The 22172-nt window shown below is 43.1% G+C and overlaps 1 protein-coding gene across 1 annotated transcript; it reads left to right on the top strand.

Annotated features, from left to right (window-relative positions):
• Window positions 1–875: 875 nt before the first annotated feature.
• Window positions 876–21725, top strand: OLFM4 (olfactomedin 4). The gene is made up of 5 exons (XM_029938436.1): window positions 876–1061; window positions 5586–5738; window positions 11681–11893; window positions 12876–13035; window positions 19669–21725. Exons 1-5 carry the CDS (start codon window positions 876–878, stop codon window positions 20469–20471), a joined length of 1515 nt encoding a protein of 504 aa, XP_029794296.1. The 3' UTR covers window positions 20472–21725.
• Window positions 21726–22172: the final 447 nt, after the last annotated feature.

The raw sequence follows: 22172 nt of genomic DNA, 5'->3' as shown, positions 1-22172 counted from the left end.
AGGACAACACATTTTTACTCTACAAAGAGGAAGGCAGATTTTCCAAATGGAGCCTGAAGATACATCCCTATTTCTCAGTTTCATGACAAATATGCCTTGACTAGCTCACGAGAGGGTCTGGAACAATGGAGAGTGGACAGAACCTTCTAGAGAGAGAAACTGTTCAACATGGGCCTCCCTGATTGGGTCTGGAGCAGCCTTCTGTTTGGCTTCTTTCTCCATCAGGCTCATAGTGGCAAGTGCTGTCTAATGCAGAGTCCTGAGTATCCTTGGCGAAAACGCTGCTGGTGTCCCTCTGTCTGAGGTTGTCGGGAGAACATTGTCCAGAAGCAGATTCTAAGAGGGAGGTCAGAGACAACCTGGACAGTAGCAACTGAAGAGGGACGCCCCCTGGGGAGATTCACCGTCCTTAAACCAAGTTCCCTAACTTCTTCTGAAAAGCATCATTTGGTAAAATGGGAGGTGGGGGCAGGGGTGGGGAGAAACAACTAGAAGTGGCTTCTGGGCAAAGGTCAGAGGCATGTTTTTCACTCCAGGGACCTCCACGTTCTGTTGTATCCATAAAGATTACTTTGAACACATCTGCTTCAAGGAAGTATCAAGTTGGAAACCAGATATTGGGCTTGAAAAAGTACATTTGAGTTAATATTTGGCAGGAGATATCTAGATCTAAGGGCGGCTTGCAGAGTGGGACTCAACGACAAGGTGTAAAGGTGACTCAGGTTCCTGGGTGTCCTGACCCTCCTGGGGTGGTCACATGCTCCCTGGCGGCTTCCTCTTTTCCTACAAACTGGACGTGGGGAAATCCCCACTGGGCACTATAAGAAGCCCCTGGGCTCTGTGTAGAAGCCAGTAGCTCCAGCTAAGAGCACAAGATGAGGCCAGACCTCCTCTGCCTCCTGGCCCTTCTGTTCCTCCTTGGCCAGACCACAGGGCAATTGGAGACCCTGGTCCCCGATGCCAGTGCCAGCTCTTTTCCTGACTCTGGGTTCAGCTCCAACTTCATCTCCGGCTTCAGCTCCAATGACAGCTTCCGTCCCAGCCTTGACTCCGAGTCTCAGGTGAGGAGGCCCCACAGTCTGAGAGCTGTGCTAATTCCCTTCCTCTCACTTTTTGGGGACCTGAATATAATTTCATGGATGGCTAGACCTGAGCACTCTAAAAGATTTACGACTCCCTTGGTTAACTGTAGGCACCCTGGAAATGAATTAAAACCTGGGTAAAATAATTAAATTGTTAGCAAGAGAGATGACATCTTGGTTCTTCTGCTGGGGGCTTTAGGAAAAGCATCTAAGGTTTAAAGAGATTCTCAAATATGGCTGCCCTTTGGAATCAGGGGTGGGCAGGGGGGGAAAGGGCACACTAAAAATAGAGATGTCCAGGTCCTGTTCCAAATGAGAAATCCTAGGGCCCTGCGAACGGTTGGTCTGGTTGCTGCCCATTGGGAACCCTGGGGACGATGAAGAATCACCTGGAGGGAGGGAGAACCTCTCTGCTCCAGCTGGAGCCCGAGGGTGTCTGTGAGCCTAGTTTGTAAAAGAGATGGAGGGCAGAAGCAGGGGAGGTCTTCAGGAAAGTGCTCTTGCACACAGATATGTCCCCAGAAGAGTATTAACTCTCTTCCATTTTCCTTATAGGGAATCACAAGAGCCATTTCTGAAAACAACAACAGTGGTAGCAATAAACAGACAAAACAAAATCAGCAACAACACCACCAAAGACTGTGCTAAGAAGGGACGGTCCCAGCTAGGCTATGCCACTAGACTGCGCCGTGAGCCTAGCTTGTAGGGAGATGAGTCCTCTTTGTATCTCCTTTGAGGAGAGGGGAAGAGGCACCAAGGGGTAAGATGTTAGGGGCCAGGAAGCATTTCATTTTTCCAACTTTGCCTGTGTCAGCTCTGGGCCTTTCTGTAGGAGCCCTGCTCTGGAGAACCCAGGCTTTCCTTGGGGTGGAGGGGTCTTCCCCCCCCCAAAGCCTGTCCTTCTGCCCTTCTATGATCTTTGTTCACAGGTCAGGTCGCCGCTTACATGATCCTGTGAATGGAAAGGCCATTGGGAAAAGGAGAGGAAAAGGCTTTTTTGTCATTTCCATTTTGCCTTCCGAACCATGTAGACAAAAATTTGTTGATTAACAAATGGTTTGGACAAGGCTCAAATACAAACTGCTGCAACAGTGTTCATTGAGTGCCTAATAAATGCTAGGACTCGGTTAGGGACATAATGTGTATTATCTTATTTAACCCTCAGAGGCAGGTAAAATTAATGGTCCCATTTTAGAGATGTGGAAACTGAGGCTTAGAGAGGTGCCGTCATTGGCTTAAAGTCACTAAGCCAGCAAATTATAGAACTCAAATTTAGTCTGCCCATCCTTTTCAGCATCTCTCTGTAGGAAGCTTTTTTGTTTTGGGGGAGTATAGATGAAAGTTGCTAATTTTTAGGAGGAACATGAGTTGGGAATCGGGAATATGCATAAATATTCTTTGTAGCCAGAAATCAGATGCATCGTTTTATTCCACAGTATTAAATAATTTCTGGAGACAATTAGAACTGGATAACAGTAAAAAAAAGAGGGTAGCAGTAATAATTTATTTTGATACCTCATCACCAATCAGAAAGTAGCATTTGGGTAAGACAATCAGCTAAAATAACAGAAAATAAAATATAGGTCAGGAAACAGAGAACTCCAATATGCCTGTTGTTTGGCAAAAAGACAAATATTTAAAAGTAGATAAGGAAAGGTAGTTAAATTGTACTTAGAGGTTTTAATTTCCTTCCCAGTTCACTTATCTCCCTCTGGTGAGTCAGTATCTCTACCCCAAGTTCTTTTTTTATGGCAGACTAGGTGTCACTTCTACTATAAACCCAATTTTCTAGGGCTGGCTGTCAGCTTGATGAGCTCTTTGGAAAGTGGTGGAAAACCTCTTTATAACTGTCATTGAGCAAGTTCCAAACGTATCATTTTCTGTACTTTGAAAATGTTGAGTACCATTATTTTATGCCTTGAATCTTTACAGGCACTTAGGCTTGGCTGCTAATTAGAGCCAATTGCAACCTTAAATCACAAATGTGAGTCACACCTTCAGCTCTCATGCTCAGAGCACTTCACATGCCTCAGATGTCCCCCTCCAGGCAAGGGGCCACTTGCAAGTCCTCATCTCACAGACAAGAAAAGGCGCCATGCTTTGTTCCACACGGTAACTGGCAGAGTTGGAAGCGGGAGTCACGTTCTTCTGTCATCAGGCTAAGGGGCTTGGGCTTGTGGGAAAATAGGACACTCTCTAATGACAATGGGATCGATTCACTGGACAGGAATTAGGTCTTATTCGTCTCCCTAACACCAAAGCCTGGCAAGTTGTAGACACCAGTTGAACACATGCTGAGTGAGAACCCTTTAGTGTGAGGTGTCTTGTAAAGTACAGGGGGTCCTATTTGCCCCCCACAGGGGGACTGCATACTTTCTCAGAGACCAGGGGACAAGCATACATCTGTGTCTCCCATTTCTCATGTTACACTCACACAGAGTTTAAGCATTTACTGCAGAGAGAGACCCATCACCATTAGCTTCATTGTCTTTGAATGTGAGGAGCAGAAATATCTCTAATGGGAGACACTGATCAAACTTATGGACCATTTTGATGTCAGCTGAGCATGCCGGGCTGATGATAAGCAGGATGAGAGCTGGGGAGTCTACAGTGCTGGGACAGAGACGTTCAATAGCAGACAGTGGAATGACTGTCAGCAGGGCTCATAATTATTCGCCTGCCTTTCAGGTGAACTTCAGGACTAAAAGTTGTTAGCTAGTTGATTGTCTAGAGACTGCTTGATGATCTCCACTATTTTCTAATTTGACAGAGCTTTCCAGAGAAGTCTACGCATGGTTCAACTCTGTCCTGTGCAGCTAATTAACCTCCCCTTGTCAAAATGCAATGCAAGACATTTTGGGGGGTAGACAGTTGTTATAATAAGCTATTTTTTTTCAAAAGTCCATGATATATTGGTCCTCCTGTAAGAGCCTTGGCATGCTTGGGCCGGACTCTGTCTTCAGTGGGAGTGATAAAGCTGGCTCCAAGGGAGGTTGGTCTCTCTGCCAGGCTTCTGGTGTAGCCTGTCCAGCCCTTCTTCATCCCTGGCAAAGACCCTTACCTTAACCTCCTCCCAGTCCCGATGTTTAGCATAAATCTGCTGGTCTCTCCTCCTTACTCCCCAATTCCTGCAGGTGTAGATGTGATTGGCAAAGAAAACTGAGGCCAGTGTCAAGAAGTTACCTGATATACATACATATATATGGGCATTGCATGTGTGTGCATGTTTGCTGATCTTAGAGAAGATTAGGTTAAATTGATGAGCAATTTAGTTGCAAAAACCTGAATTAATTGGTCCAGGGGACACTGACAGAATACATATGATTATAGAGGCATCTAGGTCCAGCTTGTTCAGGAATCATGGAGGCTGGTAGACATGAAAGGCACAGAGCACACAACTTTGAGAGGTGTGGCCGCATCTCTTCCAATTCTGCAAGCCACTGCTGTCCTTGTGGTACAAGGTGGTGACGCTGCTGTCTCATGTTCCACAGGTGAGCTTTGGGCTAGCCATCAGATGAGATCACTGTAAAGCACAGCCAGTCTGCTGCCAAGAGTTACTCTGGAAGGCAATGGTAGTAATAAAAAAATGTTAATTTTGCTGGGATCCCCTTGGGGAAGTTCAAGGGGGACAAAAGAAAAACAGGATCTTTCAAACCTGTCATTTTAAAATATGCAGCGGCACCAAAGTGTGAGCCTGAATATTTTAAAGAAACATCAAATATTTTAAAATGACTTTTCTGCAAGCGGTAAGCTGGAAAACTTAAAAATTTTTTTGCATAAACCCTTCAGACTCTTGCATTGTTTGGTCTTTTAAAAATGTCTGTCCCCCCCCCCCATTTTAAAGAATGTTAATTATACAATTTTGCATGTGAAGAGGATGTGAATTTGCATTGTGTATTTTCCCTGTAACCCATAACTGTGACATTTTTCTCTTTGCTTTGGAAGGCATTCTTACCTTTGGGTTTGGGGGTAAAGGAAGAGAAAGTGAGTACGTGGACAGAAAGAAAAAGTGACGTTTAGTGATCACCTACAATGTGCCAGGGACTTGGTTTACGTTACTTGATGACTTGGGGATGACCCTGTGAAGTGGGCTATCTCTGTTTTGCAGATGAGGACACTGATCCTCACAGAGGGTTCACATCCAGTAAGTGGTAGAACTGGAATTCAAGTTCCGATGCTCATCACCTCCTTATTTCCCTTACCTTACTTAGGAACAGTAATAATTTCCTTGAGACTTCCTCAAGAAAAGAGAATCTTCCCTTAGGTATGGGCGTCTGACACTGGTGTAGCCTGACTGGTGGAGATGTGGCTAAACACGGAGTGCGATCACTGCCTAGGAAACCTGGAGCTCTTAGCTTGTGTCTCCGATGCCATTCGTGTATGTACCGGACTCCGCTGGCTTGCCTCCGAGCCCTCTTTTGACAGGCCAATTTCTGTCACTCCAGTTATCGAAAAGCTCATTTCCCAGCTTCTTCCTGATGTTGAACTTCTTTTTATTTACAGTCGCTTTCCAATTTCACTGGCTTCGAGGATGACCACGGGACCTGCCACTGCTCCGTGACCCTCCCAGACACAACCTTTCCTGTGCAGAGGGTGGAACGCTTGGAAGTCACAGCTCACGTTCTCTCCCAGAAGTTCGAGAAAGAGCTTTCTAAAGTAAGCATTGCTTTCCTTCCTCTTCCAACAACTTCTTGATAAGAACAAACCAACCAAGGAAAACAGACTTTATGCTCAGGCTTCTTCAGATGTGCCAAAGCCAGCACGCTTGCATCCTGTTGAGGTGTGAGCGTTTATTTCACAGTACACCTATGGAGTTCTTTATAGCTGGAAAAATGAGGGCACAGGAAGAAAATGGGATGGAGATTATGCACGCTATGGATAAACTCACTTCAGTATTGTGCGCATGCAGTTGGAAAGAAGCCTTGAGCTCTCCCTGCAAAACCCAACCTTGCAGTTTTTATTTGATTTTGGTTTTATTGTTTCTTCTTCCTATCGATCTTCTCCCTCATCTTTCCTCCAGCTTCACCTTCTCTGTCCTCTCCTCTACCCTCTGTTCTCTCTTCCTCCTCTTTCACTTCGTCTTCTTATTCCTGTTCATTCCCCCTTCCCTTGTCCACCCTTCTGATCCTTCTCTCCCTTTCCTTCCTAATTGGTGTTTCTGTTTTTTGTTTTGTCTTCTCTTACTTTAGGAAAGCCCCGCCTCCTTCTCTTCCTACCCCTTCACCCCCTCCACTCCTCTACTCTTGGAAGCGTCTCCTTTTCCTCACCTTCCTCTCTCCCTCTTTTCCTTTCTCTTCCTCTTGTTTTTTCTTTCCAATTTACATACTTCCTTCTCTCCGTCTCTCTGTCTCTCCCTCTAACTCTCTATCTGCCTCTCTCATTCTCTCTCTCTCTCTCTCTCTGTTACTCTCTGTTGTCTCAGCAGGAACATTACATTAGACATGTCCCACATTAGATCAAAACTGAAGAATTTGAATCGATTCTAATAAATCACGCAGCCTTGGTAAAAACCCTGACTCCAACCCTTTTTTTCTAGCCAGAGGATGTTATCCCACAGGGTTTACCTTTCTCTGAGCCGGCTGGAGCAATGTGACCTGGCATTCCAGTTTTGACCCATTCTACATTTTTAGCCACGTTAAGAATCAATTAGAAAGGCTTCCATTTTCTGCACAGGTGAAGCCCGAGCTAGGCTATAATCACATTATGCATTATTTAATACAACACCATTAATTTACAAGGATCTCTGGCTTTACTGCAGGATTCAAAATAAGTTTTCCTGAGAAATTTAAACTTAGCTACCTCACCATCCAGCACAGTTATCCTTTAAGACAAAAACGATGATGAGGCTGAGACCCAACTTTCCACCTGAATTGGTAGATAAATATTCTACGTCTCGATGAATGTCCAGGAAAATGTGTTTGACTACTCTAGGAACCTAGCTTCTTAAGAAATAAAATGTCCTTGAATTAATCAGCAGAAAAGGCACAGCACTAAATTATAAATTCCAATCATTAATATTCATAGCCTTATTCCAGCATAATCAAGTACAGATAAGAAGTTATGCATAAAAACATAACAAGTGGAGGAAAATCCTAAGTAAAGATCTTTTCAGTTAGAGTCATTTGCTTTGAAATAGCAGAAGCTACTGATTTGCATGTCTTCTTTGCTGGCAAGTGTGTGAAGGGCAGTTTGAAGCCCCAAGCTGCTCCAGGGAAGCGGGTGGCTCCTCAGGGCAGAGAGGAGGGGACGTTGAATACCAGTCCTGTGAGGGGGCAGGTGGCATCTGCCTTGCTAATAATTGGCGGGGAGGAAGCTCAGAGTAGGTGAGAGAACTTTTAGTTCCAAAAACGTCACTAGCGGGTCCTCAAGAAATTTGTGATTGAGGCCTAAGAAAGGTATTGACCTGCCAGCTAAGATTTGCATCAGAAATTCTGTGTGACATTGATAAGAACAACAATAACAACAGCTTCTTTTTCTGCCTTTTTAAGAATTGTATTTATTTATTTATTTATTTATTTATTTATTTATTTATTTTGAGAGAGTGCAAGTGAGTGAGGGGGAGAGAGAGAGAAGTGGGGTCAACCCCAGGGCTCCTGTTGCACCTGAAGCAGGGCCCAAACTCACGACTGTGAGATCATGACCTGAGCCAAAGTCAGATGCTTCATGACTAAGCCACACAGGGACCCTCTTTGCTGCGTGTTTAAATGCTTTCAGTCCTGCTCCACTCTCGGGCAGCTATTTAAGGCAGAGAGGCCAGCGTTCTTCCCATGCTAGGGAGGGAAACATGGCGGTTCATGAAGGTCAAGAGACCTCAATGTGGAGGTCATTCCTCTCTTGGCTGGGTGAGCCAGGTCAGGAATTTGGGTCTGCGACATCATCCCAGGCCCTTTTCTCTCTGCCATGCTGGTATCAACCTCCAAGGAGAGATGCAGAAGGACAGTAATGCCTTCAATCCAAAGCTATCTCTTCAGCTGAGGGCTTTTGAAATTTCAGGTGAATTATTAGAGCCGTCCCTCTGTTGCCTTGGAAATCACCATTCATCTGGAGGCCTGGGGGGAGGGCCCGATTGGACAGGCCCGCAGAAGAGGGTTTTGACGGCCTTCCATTGATTCATTATCTGTCAGTACACGGGGAAGACAGGGAGCCGCCTCTGCATGAGAGGCTGAAAGCGTTTTATACTTTTCTGTTGTTTATGGTATGTCTTCCTGTGACTATACTCAGGAGGAGACGACAACAAGACAACTCAGGGTTTTCTTTGTCTGGAGGGTTGTGGCATTTGGGGCAAGTTATTTAATATGACACGGTGGCTAATGGATCCTCATGCATGAGAAGGCTGAGGCAGTCTGAGAGACATTTAGGCAACTTATACACAAAGGACATTGATTGAACAATGTGTTGTGTGGTGAAATATAATAAATTAAAAGGTGAGATTGAAAAAAACCTGAAATCATGGTTTCTCTAAGAACTGCTGTAACTTGTAGACATCCAGTAAGTGAGGCACTTAGTCTGTATTATCCCTAGTCTTTACAATAATCTCGTAAGCTTGATACCATTACCCCCAGTTTATAGGAGGAACTAAAGCTTAGACAAATGATCTGCCTACTTAGTACCGAAGTCAGCTTTGAGTTTAGGTGGATCTAGCTCCAAAGTATTTCCTATGTCTTCATGGTCAGGTCAAGCTCAACTCATCTTGTTGTTAAAGATATAGTAAAGTACCAGCATGTTGCAGAGTACATTGATCTGTTTCTGATAATCTGGCCATAATTATGATCAGAGGTTTTGAGGCAGGAACTTGAGCCAGACTGATTCTTCAGATTAAAAGCCAGCTGCGCCGCATCCTTATCTATTAGGAGACCATGTTTACCATGCATAACAACACACATCCCAAAACAACGTGCCCAGACAACTGTTGATTCTTAGACCCCATCCGTGACATAATATGTGCCTAACAAACAAAATGGGGGCTCTGCTAGGTTGGTGGTTTGGAGGCAAGGATAGATGAGTCTTTTAAAGCTTAAACTCTTAGTGATGAGGAGCTTGTAGTAAAGATGTTGACACAGGGTGGTGTCCTCTTAGGGCTAGACCCTTATTATTTTATTTTTATTTTTATTAGAGAGAGAGAGAGAGCTGGGGAGAGGGGTGGAGGGAGAGGAGAGACACAGAGAGAGAGAAAATTCCAAGCAGGCCCTGCACTTAGCATGGAGCCCAACATGGGGCTCACACTCACAAACTGATAGATCATGAGCTGAGCTGAAATCAAGAGTTGGATGCTCAACCGACTAGCCCTTTGGCCAGACCTGTGTTCTTGCTCTACATCTCTGTGCAAGTTGCAATGTGGCTTCTGACCTTGCACTTCCAGGAAGAGATGGATGTTCTGGGAATTGGCCATACCAGCTCAACACTAGAGATCAGTACATGTAAAGGGTTTACATGAACAGTCTACTTAAGTCAGTAGAGTCCGCAAATTTCCTCCTGTCTTCTAATAACTCTATGGATAATTCTAGTTCTCCTGAACTTCACTGAGCTTTCTTTTAAATGTCAGCTGAAAAGAACCTTGAGTTTTATTCCCGAAACAGATCTTTAAAGACTTCATTTTGTGGCTGAACGAGGGCAGGCATGCCACACATTCTCACAGGTGGCAAATTCCAGGTTATGCCTTGGTTTTCAGTGAGAATCTGGGAGAGCCACATTTTATTTAGCAGAGATGACAGTTGGATCACTCATTTTTGTAGAACAACAGCTGTGATGTGCCACCAACATGTTCCAGGAAACAGAGGGTGTTTCATTTGTTCCAAGAGCTGGCAAGGCCAAATGCCAACAAGAATATTCATTTTGCAAACTTCCATTCCTACAATGGATTGGTATCTTTATCATTATTATTACTATTATTATTATTATTATTATTACAGGCAAGGTTTTATGCTTGATTTTTGTAGAAATTAAAACCTGGCTACCTTATATTTGTGTTTATACTTTTGAGGGGGAACTCATTAGTTTTATATATTTTTTTCTAACCTCCTTATCCACCAAAATGTCACCAGCCTTATCAGCCTTGGATGATGGCACATCTGATGGCAGTGAGCATCAGTTGCCTAAGGAGATACTCTAGCAGTGCCAAGGGCTGCATTTTCAACTTTCATTAAAATCCTCTTTGCCTGGAGCCCTAGCCCTTTAGGTCTCTGGCCTATGAGTCTGCTCTAATTTGCACAGTGGGGTTAAGTGGAAGGGCTAAAATGACAGAAGTTAGGGCTGCCTTTGGTAGTGGGAGGATTACAGGCCAACATCTGGCTCTGAATTCATCCAGGCGCCGCGGATTCACTCCTTGACATTAGCACAGTTTGGGGGAAAGTATCACTTATGTTCGAATTTTTAAAAAACTGTAAAACCAGCAACTTTTAATGAGCAGGTCCTTAAAAAAGCCATGGCATTTCTTTTAGAGATCAGATACAAAAAGAACCACCAAATGTGTTTATTGAAATATCCATTTGGAGCTTCCAATTATACACTAAACCACCAAGGGAATTTTTGGAAGTATTTTAACTTAATGATCAGACATTCAAATATATGCAACAAATGCGTAAAGGTCTGATTGCAATAATCAGTTCTTGGAATAAATGTGGGTGCACACTTAATGAAATGTGCACTTTACAGTCACGTAGACACTCACATATTGTGTAGTAAAGTTGAGTCTTCATGCCACTTTGTAAAAGGTAGAGAGGCTCAAAACTCAATGCATATGACCACCAGAGAAGGAATTCTACCTAATGCATTTCTCTCCCTTCTACAAAATACTCCGATTTAGAGCAGTGTTTCTACATGGAGGGAGGGTGGTGGTGGTGGTGATTTTGCCCCCAGGGAACCATTAGAATGTCTGGGACATTTTTGGTTGTCACAGCTGAAAATCTGTGGGTGTTATTGGTATCTAGAAGCCAAGAATACTGGAAAATATCCTATAATACACAAGAACCCGCCCCCCCCCCCCCAACAAGAATGATCTAGCCTAAAGTATCAATAGTGCTGAGGTTGGGAAACCCTGATTTAGATACAACGCGTGCATTGAGAGGAGGAGGGGGGAGGAGGGCAAGGGAGTCTGCTTCAAACCAGTTTAGTTTGGAGACCTAATATCTTCAAACATTAAAATGGAAATTAAAATATACTTGTGAATGATGACTCTGAAGCAGAATTATTTTTAGTCTATGTAAGTGCAAATTCCACACCACCAATTGTAATAATGTGTTTTTTTTGTTTGCATTTAGATAGATAAAAAACTAGTTAAATATATTTTTGATCCCTTTCTTTTCTTTTCTTTTCTTTTCTTTTTTTTTTAAATGTTGGCTTCACATGCAGTGTGGAGCCCAGCATGAGGCTTGAACTCATGACAGTGAGATCAAGACCTGAACTGAACTCAAGAGTCAGACGCTTCACCAACTGAGTCACCCAGGCACCTTGATGTTTTTTTATCTATTAATTTACCAAAAAAAAAAAAAAAAGAAAAAAAAGATTGACAGCAAACAAGTAGTTCCCAAGGGCTTGGTAGTGGAGGAAGACTGTATAGTATTACTTTGGGAATTGACTTATGCTCTTTTATTCCCTTTCAGGTAAAGGAGTATGTCCAGTTAATCAGCATATATGAAAAGAAGCTTGTAAACCTAACTGTCCGAGTAGAGATCATGGAAAAGGATACCATTTCTTATACTGAACTGGACTTTGAGCTGATCAAGTTAGAAGTGAAGGAGATGGAGAAACTGATCATACAGCTTAAGGACAGTTTTGTTGGAAGTACGACAATTGTTGACCAGCTGGAAGTGGAGGTAAATCATGAGCTCACTTCCAAGAGTGTTAATACTAAGTTCTCCTCAGTGGGCAGATGCTGGGACCAGGCTATGGATCTCTCTTTTGACTTCCAATTCTGCCCTCTCTCATGACCATGTGGCATGTTTCGTGTCCTGCTTTTGGTGGACGTCTTTGAATAGTGAGTTAAATACAGTGGGAACATGTTCATTGAGAAGCAGGTGTCATCCAGGGGTCCTGCCCCAGAAACAAATGGCCTTTCAATGTCTCTAGAAAGGAGATGATATAAATCTGAACAACTCTGTGGCCAAATTAGATCGGTGGCTTCTCTGTTCTGGATTTATCCTTGTGGGACTAGAAAGCCACAATTTACCTGATTTTGGAATTGCCAGGTCTATTTCTCCTTTTGAATGGTCATGTGATCCTTGATCCCTCTTGGAACACTTCTACCCATACTGGCAACCCTCTTAAAAGGAATTTTGTGTGATTATGTCTTAGTGAAACCTTTTAAGCTTTATGGATAAAGACCATCACATTAATGTTATGGTTGGGTAATTTATCTCAACAAGAATTTACTAGCATGGTCATGATGTGGGCTGTAATAGAGAATTCTAGTTACATATTTCAGAATTTAAGTTCTCTCTGGCCCTCACCATTCGTTAGAAACTTAATTATAATACAACATGAGTAAACACGAGTTTATAGGGGAAGGTTATTAGAAATGAACTTTAATGGACCTTTGTGGATGCTTAGACTGAGCCTGTGCTCTATTATTAAATCTGTTAAAATCTTTGCCATTTTCTTCTTGTCACACACATCTGCCTGAGATCTGACAGGCGTTCATGCTAAACCATAAAATGTATTCTTCCAAATGAAACCATTCAGAAGAATCTCGGGTGTATTCTCTAGCAATGTTTCACTAAGTGACAAATTCAGCTCTGGAATGTTTATGAAAGAAATTGCACAATAACATAAAGACGCTCTGCATTTTTATTTCCTTAGATAAGGAATATGAGTCTCCTGGTAGAGCAGCTTGAGACGCTAGACAAAAACAACGTCCTCGCCATTCGCCGGGAAATCCTGGCTCTGAAGAACAGGCTTAAGGAATGTGAAGCCTCTAAAGGTGAAAATGTTCCTGCCTCCCCGCCTCCTCCTGCCCCTGGTAAGCATGTTTTCACCAGCTGAGCCAGGCCCGGTTAGGAGCTGAGAGTGGGGCGGAGAAGGGATCTGGGATTGCCGTGTGGAAGCAGGGATGGGATTTTGGCAGCGCGAGTTTACTCTTCGCACTCCGAGAGCTCTCTCCTAGTAGCTCCACATGCCGGCACGTTCTGGGGCTCACAGAGGAGAAAAACCAACAACGAGTTGATTTAAAACAAAACCCACACATTACACGTGTCCCCTTTGCATTTGCTAACAAGGAAGACATCTCTGTGGTGATGGAGTTGTTGTTGGGGCCGGAGTTGGAGGAGCGGGTGAAAGCCTCTGGAATCTGTGGATTGCAAGTGCTGACTGGCTCATGTGTCTGATGAGCTGGGTTATGCCTTGAACCTTCCTTTCCTCTTTCTTTCTTTCCGTCCCTGCTTCCACCTGTGTATTTTTCCTTTAGGCTTTTCTTAAATGCACCTGCTGTTTTTTAGCGCATTGAGGATTCAGGGAGGACTTCATGGTCCACATGTACATTACTTGTGGGCGTGGCCTGCCATCCAGACTGCACTGTGAGTTCATGAAGGGCAGGGAAGGCCTCCTACTCTCTAATGATAATCGCTGGGGCCAGGTATAGCAGAGAGGTGGGGGCCCCCTAATACTTCTGTGAATGGAGGCACGGGAGTGTAGAGGTCAGGAGTATAGCTTTGGGACCCCAAAGACCTGAATTTCCAGCTATGTGGCCACAGCAAAAGATCCTTAATCTCCCTCTTGATGAAATGGGAGAATACTGCCTACCTTGCAGGGTTGCTGTGAGGGTTAAACAAGTCTCGGGAAGCACAGCGTTCTATGACTGGCACTTACATGCTGGAATTTGTTATTATTAATGATGATAATAGAAGTGAATACCTTGCTGTGAACAAAAGCAGTCCTTGTGTGTTTCAGTGCGTCCCTCCAGGGAACTAACGTCTGCCTCTGTCTCCATGTGCAGCCCTGTCACAGGGAAGCTCTCGATGCAGGTTGTGAGCACCTGAGCCTGAAAAGGGCCTGTACCTTCTCATCAAATCATACAGCTCTTGTTACTTTCATTAATGTCTATTTCTACAAACTGTGTCCTCTTAGACTGTGTTCCTGGATCCTTATCAATGTAACTGGCTTCTTTAAGGCTTTAATGAGATACTGCCGTAGTTAGAAGCCTCTCCGTGGTGTTCAGGAGACGCTCTTCTCCCCCTCTGCTGTTGGCAACCTGTCACAGTATGACATACAGAGGAAGTTCAGGACAAAGGCCGTGCCTCGTCCTCTGGAACAAACTAAGGTTAAATTTAGTCTGGGATCAGCAGTGTCAATGTGCATTGAAAATGTGAGCTCTTTCTTCTGGGCCACGCACGGCTCCTTGAGGACAGGGGTCAAAGCAATGACAAACCCTGATGACACCTGAGCAAGGCTTCCTTTCTTCCTCCCTCCCTTCCTCCCTTCTTTCCTCCCTTCCTCCCTCCCTTCCTTCTTCTTTCCTTTGGGTGAAAACATTTTAGAACTGGAAGGGACACTTAGGGCCATCTAGCTCAGGTCCATCATGTCTCAGAGGAGGGAACTTAGGTGGTGAGGGTGAGGCCACACAGATGGTTAGCGGCAGGGCTGAGGCTGAAATACAAGGCCCCTCACTCCCTGGGTAGCTCAGGACCTAGAGCGTCAGATGGCAGTAACCCAAGACTGGCAGTGGGAGATAAAGTCCATTTCTTAGTATACCTAAGGAGGAAAACAAGTGAGCCTGTTGGATTATTTTTGTTAGAAATTTTTTTCAAGAACTTTCCCCTAGGTCCTCACACTTAGACTTTTGTGAGTCATCCCAGCCCAGCTGTGTTGTTTAAGCAAATTGGACCCAGATTTCCTCTCACTTTCCCACAACCTTGGCTGTACCTGGATCCCGGCCAAGCCACTTGGCCCTCCTCCAGCTTTGTTCATATTATATTTATGATGTTTATATTAAACTGACTTTTTGTCATGTTTTTAAATCAATTTCTTTTACTTGCTCTCTTTCTGTTTGGATTGGCTGATAATGCAGAATTGGGAACTCCCCAGGCACCACAAAGTTGCGAGCCTGTGGAGACTTTAATTAAAGTTACTCACTATTATGGGACTTTAAAATCTGGCCTGTCTGCTGTTTCTCACTGCAGAGCTGCACAGAACAAAAGCCTGCATGCAGGCCTCAGCTATACAGGAAGTCCATGTTCTCAGGGCCCCTCCCTTGCAGTGGCAGGCTGCTGTGTGTGGTTGGCTTGATCTTAGAGCCAGCACGTGTAGTGAGGGTTCAATAACACATGCTTCGTATTTGGTTTATGCTGCAAATGACATCCTTTTCTGCTTCATTTCATAGAACCTTCTAATCTAAAGTAATTGCCCTTCTGCTCACTAACTTTTTTTCCTGAAAACAACTCTCTCTCTCTCTCTCTCTGATCTCTCCCTGAATCTAGATGACTGGAGATAGGCAAAATATACGTACACGCCCAGAGGTCGATCACCATTGTACTTGGAGATGGTGTCAGGTTCTGTGCTGACACACAGTAGGTGCTCAGTAAATGGCTAATGAAAGATATGGGTGACCTGTCAAAATCCCAAGCCTTAGGAAAAGCAGAGTGTTGAGGGGTATAGATTCAATAATTCAGAATCAACGTAGTCTTCATCATTTTGTGTTTATGATCAGGTTAATTGTCTAATTCTTACAAGTGAATGGTATTTTCCTCTTTGCTCAAAGTGCAGTTGTCCAGGTGGGAGACTGCACTGATAGATCCAAGACTAAGTTTCCTCTTCATATAGTCTCTGACTCAAGAAAAATGTTACTAACCATGTGACTTTAAAAAAGACAACTTATGGGGCACCTGGGTGGCTCAGTCGGTTAAACGTCTGACTCTTGATTTTGGCTCAGATCATGGTCTCATGGTTTATAAGATAGAGCACAGGGTCAGGCTCTGAGCTGACACAGCCTGCTTGGGATTCTCTCTCTCTCTCTCTGTCCGTGCCTCACTCATTCTCTCTCTCTCTCAAAATAAATAAAAGCATTTAAAAAATCTTTAAAAAATAAAAATAAAAAAGCCAAGTTAGGGTATGCTAAAGTCTTATTTCAGAATACGATGGCAAGATCTAATGAACTGCATGATGAGATTGTGGACCAAGGCAACACTTGTGTGGAAGGTTCCTTGCTTTGTGTTCTGCTGAGTGAATCCCAGGCTTTTTGTAAAACTCAATTATATAGCAGAGTAGAGTGCTAGTTTTATAAACAAGGTAAGCTGGGTTTGGGGGATTTGATCAGTTGTTCATTCTTTTATTCCATAAACATAATTTGGTGCCCCTGGCTGGCTGGTCCTGTCCTGGGAGCTGGGGTTTTCCGGATGGATACAGGAACCTCCAGAACCCACTTTGTAGGAAGGGAGACATCATGTGAGCTTTCAGCTATAACATGATGCGATTATAATGCTGATAGGTACCATTTGGTGAGTTACATGTACATGCCTTCTCTCTCTTCTTCTTAGTTCTACAGAGTAGGTATTATAACTATTACTTTTTAACACAAAGAAACTGAAGCTCAGAAGGTTACACAGCCAGTAAGTACTGGAGTCAGAATTTGAATTGGAATCTGTCTGCCAGTATCTTCCCTGTACAAGGCTGCCTTCCGTAGATGCTCTGATAGAGAGGTGCACGTGTGATTCCCACGGTAAGGAGAATGTTCCGACAACTCACCAACCTGACTAAGACCAATTTATCTCTACCTCCTTGCTTGTGGAATTGCTAAAAGTGTACCTTTACTCATAGTTCTGTGGCATGTTCTTTTCCACTAGAAAAATGTGAAATGATTCTTCGGTCTTTTACATTCTTGGATTCTGGCTAGGTGATGGGTGGTTGTGCCCATGGCAGGAGTGTAAACTTGGGAGGGCTAAGAAGGGAATGGGGTATCCCTAAGACCTTGAAATGAAGGAAGGGGCTAGGAAGGGGTATGAGGTAAGGGAGGGCTGGGGGAAGCTTGGCATAGGTGGGGCGAGGAGGGATGGGGGCTCTGGCTGGGCCAAAGGGGCAGTGGGCACCAGGCTGGCTCTCAGTTTCAGTATCATTTCCAGGACGATTTGCTGCACGCCGAGCAGCCCGCCAGAGCCTTTTCTCTGGTCTGTCACTGCTGTGGCCACATCTGTTGTAGTATTGGCAACAGTGCTTAGTTCTCTTCCCTATTTCTGCTTCCTCTGACCACAGCCAGGGCCCTAAATGTGGCCCAAAGGACACTGAGGGTAGGAAGGGTATAACAACAAAGGGTAGGAGAATATTTAGGGGTGGTTGGGAAATGAGAAAAAGAGAGTTAGCATTCATACAGTTCTGGTATTTATACAAGGTACAATTTTTAATTTCCTGGTCAACTTGTAAAATGATAAGCCATTATTATTATTATTAGTAGTAGTAGTTGTAGTAGAAGTAATTTTTAAGAGAAGTTTATTTTGATTTCTTTATACCTAATAATTTCCACATCCAAGACAGAACACTTTATTATCTTTAACCCCATGATAATGCTTGAATAAGATTAGACATAAGTTTTTCTTAAGTATCTTGTTACTGTTGGTTTGGGATATTTTCTTTCCAGGAAAGCAAGATTCAATTAAGCAAACAATACCTAAGTCTTCCAGCCTGCAAGAAAAACGTGACTTTTTTTCATTTCCTTAGAGTGAAATGTAGTTAAATAAATAAGTTCTTGGGAAGATATTTTAACTAGAAAATTCAGTTTGTAGCATATGGAAACTCAAACAGTTTTTGTTATCATTAAACTGAACACACCGCTAACTTTATTTTAATAATTCATGCATTGTTTCATAAACAAAAGCAAACAAGCATTCATCTGAGAGATCACTTTTAGGAGAGGAAATAATAATTTATAATTTTATTTATTATTTCTTTGGTGGAGAGCAGTCTCTTGGCTGAAAACACGTTGCTTTTTTATTTATGAAATGGTGCATGCATTATTAAAATAAACCAGCGACTGTGTTCTGCTTAATGATATGCAAAATTATTTGAGGTTGGGTACAGAATGGTCTCATTTCTCTACCTGTTGTATGGTTGGCTGGCTTTCCCACCAACTGCAGATTTATGAGAGCATTTAAGAAGCACGTATTTAATTCTGGGACCAAAAAGCCCCAGCAGATTGGCAAAATAAAAGCAGGGTTTCGAGTAATGGTTTCACCTCTAAGCAGTCCTTGAGTGAGGGGGAGAGGGGGGAACATTTAGCAAGGAAGGAAATGGGTCTTTCCTTATGGGTCAGAGGCACAGACTTACAGGCAAAGCTCTGCTCCCCCTTAACCAACCTCCTGCCCCCCATGATAAATCGGGTAATTCTTTAGAGGTCTGCTTTTGGCTGTAGCTCACATCATGTGCTCTCCACGGCTCCCTGATTCCCTCTAAGCATTCAAAGCCAGATCAAGTGATTCAGGTTCTGTTCCTCCTTCCCTCACCTGCTAAGCTCCAGGCAGTAGGATGAGGGAAAATGACCTCAAATGTACTTGAAGTGGAATTTTCTTTGTCATCCAATGAACAATGTTAACCCGTTTTTAAAGAGATACTTACTAAGATCCCCCAAAATGTGTGTTCAACTTTGGATAGTTATTATAAAATTCCTGGAGGAGTTTTATGTTATTTTTGTAGCACATAAAGCTTTGGGCTGGCAGGCAATTCCGAGTGTGACGTGCAAGGCCAGGTGTCTGGTCTGGGTTATTCACTGGTGGTACAGGGAAGGTAGACTCAGTGGACTGGTGAGTCTGGTCCCACTTGATTGTACGAGTTGTGACGGCAGTGTCAGATTGAGAAAGGTGAAGGACATGCCTGACATTCTATGGCCCAGTAGAATATGTGGTATAAATAGCAAGACCTACCTTACAACTACAGCAAGATGGTTACCAGGTGATCTGCATAATGGGCTATGCTTTGGGTACAGATCAGTCTCTATTGCCCTAAAATCACTTCCATGGTCTCTCCAGGCGAAAACCCCACCATTAGAGGACCATCTTTTTGTATTTTTCAAATAACATGTTTAAAATTTCTTCTGAGATTTGGTTGGGGCAGGATTGGTACCTGGCGTGCATATGCACTTGGGTCTCCAGGGAGGGGCAGAAGGGTAAAGGGCATGGACACTTGTCCAGGGCAGTCTTCTCTTTCATCACAGTTGTCCTTGATCTTGGTAAATAGCACCTTATGGCTTTATGGAAAAAGGGTAGGATCTAGGATGACCTTGCTTTTTTTATTTCTCTAGAAGAAAAATGAAAAAAAAATGCAAGATGGTTTCTGGTAGAAGAAAATCTGTCAAATCCACCAAGTCCTCCTTTCCTCTTGCTAGGCCCTCAAACCTTTTTAATATGGCTCTTGGCATTTTTAGCATCCCCATTTCTGGAATGAAAAGCCATTCATGGACATAAGAGGTAGTTTTTCTCTAGAACTGACAGCAGGTTTGCAGTGAGATTGGCACCAAAAGAAGGTTTTGGTTCTTCTCCATCAGAACCACTGTTGTCACTGAACCTTGACAAGAAAAATATTTATGGATTCTCTGCTTCTTAGGACATTAAACTATTTGTATATCACCATTTATTTTTCTCTAAGAATGCCCTTGTATGTTCTTATTCTTGTACAGGGAGCTGTGGCCATGGTGGTGTGGTGAATATCAGCAAGCCGGCTATAGTTCAGCTCAACTGGAGAGGGTTTTCCTATAAGTATGGTGCCTGGGGTCGAAATTACTCTCCTCAGCAACCAAATGGAGGGCTGTATTGGGTGGCACCTCTGAATACAGACGGAAGAGTTCTGGAATATTACAGACTCCACAATACACTGGATGACTTGCTATTGTATATAAATGCCCAAGACCATCGGATGACCTATGGCCAAGGCAGTGGTACGGCAGTTTATAACAACTACATGTATGTCAACTGGTACAACACCCGGAATATTGCCAAAATTAACCTAAATAACAACAGGGTTGAACTGACTCGAACTCTCCCTGATGCTGCCTATAATAACCGCTTTTCTTATGCTAATGTCGGTTGGCAAGATATTGACTTGGCTGTGGATGAGAATGGATTGTGGGTGATTTATTCAACCGAAGCCAGCACTGGTAACATGGTGATTAGTAAACTCAATGACACCACACTCACAGTGCTAAATACTTGGTACACCAGGCAGTATAAACCATCGGTTTCTAACGCCTTCATGGTATGTGGGGTTCTGTATGCCACCCGCACTCTGAACACCAGAACAGAAGAGATTTTCTACTACTATGACACAAACACAGGGAGAGAGGGCAGACTAGACATTGTAATGAATAAGATGCAGGAAAGAGTGCAGAGCATTAACTACCACCCCTTTGACCAGAAACTTTTTGTCTATAATGATGGTTACCTTCTGAATTACGATCTGATCTTTAACAAGGAACCCAAGTAAATGTGTTACAATAAGAGATAAAGAAAATGTTCCCTGAAAAAAATGGTCTTTTCCACTTATTTAGCTATCAGCAGGGGGATTTGGAAGTGTGTTTGCTTAGTAGTGATATTTGGGAGCATAGTTCTATCACGCTGAGGACTTAGGATATTTGCCCTGATTTGATAAGTTCTTTTGGAAGCCGTCTGCCTCCAGAAAATGCATTTCCTTAGTGAAAATAAGGTCCTTCCAGGGTAGATGGGATTGTGAGGGTCTGGGGCATTATAGGTTCAAGGAAGGTGTCAGCGAGACAGCTCTGGAAATCAAGGAACTTAAAGAGAACTCTATGGCTTTTGGGGATTCTTCATAAGGATGTGTCTCTATGACCAGTTCTCCTCTATGTAGCCAGGCTAATTCATCCATGCCTGAAAGAAACCTGGGCTCAGTTAGGCAGATTAATACCAGAAGCTCCTTGAGGGATCAAATCGCCATCTTTGGTTTTTCTTATTAGCAGCTGGACAATGTTTTATATGTAGCAGATTAGTAAACTTAGCATGCTTGTATTATATCTGTAAGATGCTCAGAGTTTTCTAGAGAGAGGCTCTTTTATGCATTAAATTATACACTGGAAATCAGTCCCAGATGGACCTGCTGATGAGGGATTTGATTTTTCTTCTTTGACCACCTATGGAAGAGTCAGTAGAACCCTCCTACCTCATAACTCCATTCCAAAGGCAGCACAGAAGATTAGAACCAGACTTACCAACTAGTTCCCTCCACGTGATTCCTACCTCCTGCTTTTTATGAAAATTTACCAGGTTTTTATGGAATGGGTATAAGAAAAACAAAATTACATTTTTGGTCTCATCACAGAATTTCACTTACATGACTCCAGGACCCTAAGAAGAACAGATGGCAGTGATAAAATAATAGCGTATCTGGTTACATGACAAAGCCCTTGGAGCATATGTGACATTTGTATTAAGTCATATCAATTGTTTCATGCAAGTGTTGTCTTCGTTTAAGCCTGAAAGTCATAAGAAAATTAGTTTTCTTTTTGGGAAAAAATATTTTCTAACAACCATTGAAAATATCTAGCATATCAGTGCAGTTTGAAAACCTAGCAGGTGTGTGTGCTTCTGTGCTTTTGGACGGCTTTCTCATCTGGTCTTGGCCTGTTTCCCCTTGCTGTTCATGAGTCCCAGTCTATAGGATTGGCTCTTTAAATGCTGTAACCGTCCCTTTTTCATAAATGATTAAAGTGTGTTTTGATATAAATGTTGTCTTTTATTTTTTTAACTCTTTTATTTTTATTATAAATAGCTGCTTAATAGGGTGGCCTCTGCCTTGCTGTGAAGTACAGAGTATGGCTACTTCCCAAATACCAATGCCCAGGAGAGCATACACCTAACAGCGTATAACATCAAGAGCTTTCAAAAGAGTCCAAAGTCAGGACTGGCTCTTTAGTTTTCATTTCCCTTTAAAATCCATTCTTTCTGGCAGCTTTTGTTGTATGAGACTGTACTCTTTTCTTTTGGGATATGACCTTATGTACTTATTAATTTGCATGACTGATCTGATTATTTCCAATGTTAGACTATATTTGTGTGGCTTATGTTCCTTTTCCAACTGAGCTGTTAAAAATGGGTCAGAAGCTTCCAGATCTTCCCTAACCAGAAGGTCTTGGCCAGAAGCAAAGAGACTAACTGGCCATATTGGAGAGAG

The sequence above is a fragment of the Suricata suricatta genome, chromosome 4 (genome assembly GCF_006229205.1).
Source record: "Suricata suricatta isolate VVHF042 chromosome 4, meerkat_22Aug2017_6uvM2_HiC, whole genome shotgun sequence".
Taxonomy (NCBI): Eukaryota; Metazoa; Chordata; class Mammalia; order Carnivora; family Herpestidae; genus Suricata; species Suricata suricatta.
This window is presented reverse-complemented; position numbering and strand designations above follow the sequence as displayed.

Coding starts and splice junctions, on each gene's coding strand:
- OLFM4 (XM_029938436.1), top strand. CDS start 876: ATGAGGCCAGACCTCCTCTGCCTCCTGGCCCTTCTGTTCCTCCTTGGC. Junction 1,062..5,585: donor GCCTTGACTCCGAGTCTCAG/GTGAGGAGGCCC, acceptor TTTTATTTACAG/TCGCTTTCCAATTTCACTGG. Junction 5,739..11,680: donor TCGAGAAAGAGCTTTCTAAA/GTAAGCATTGCT, acceptor ATTCCCTTTCAG/GTAAAGGAGTATGTCCAGTT.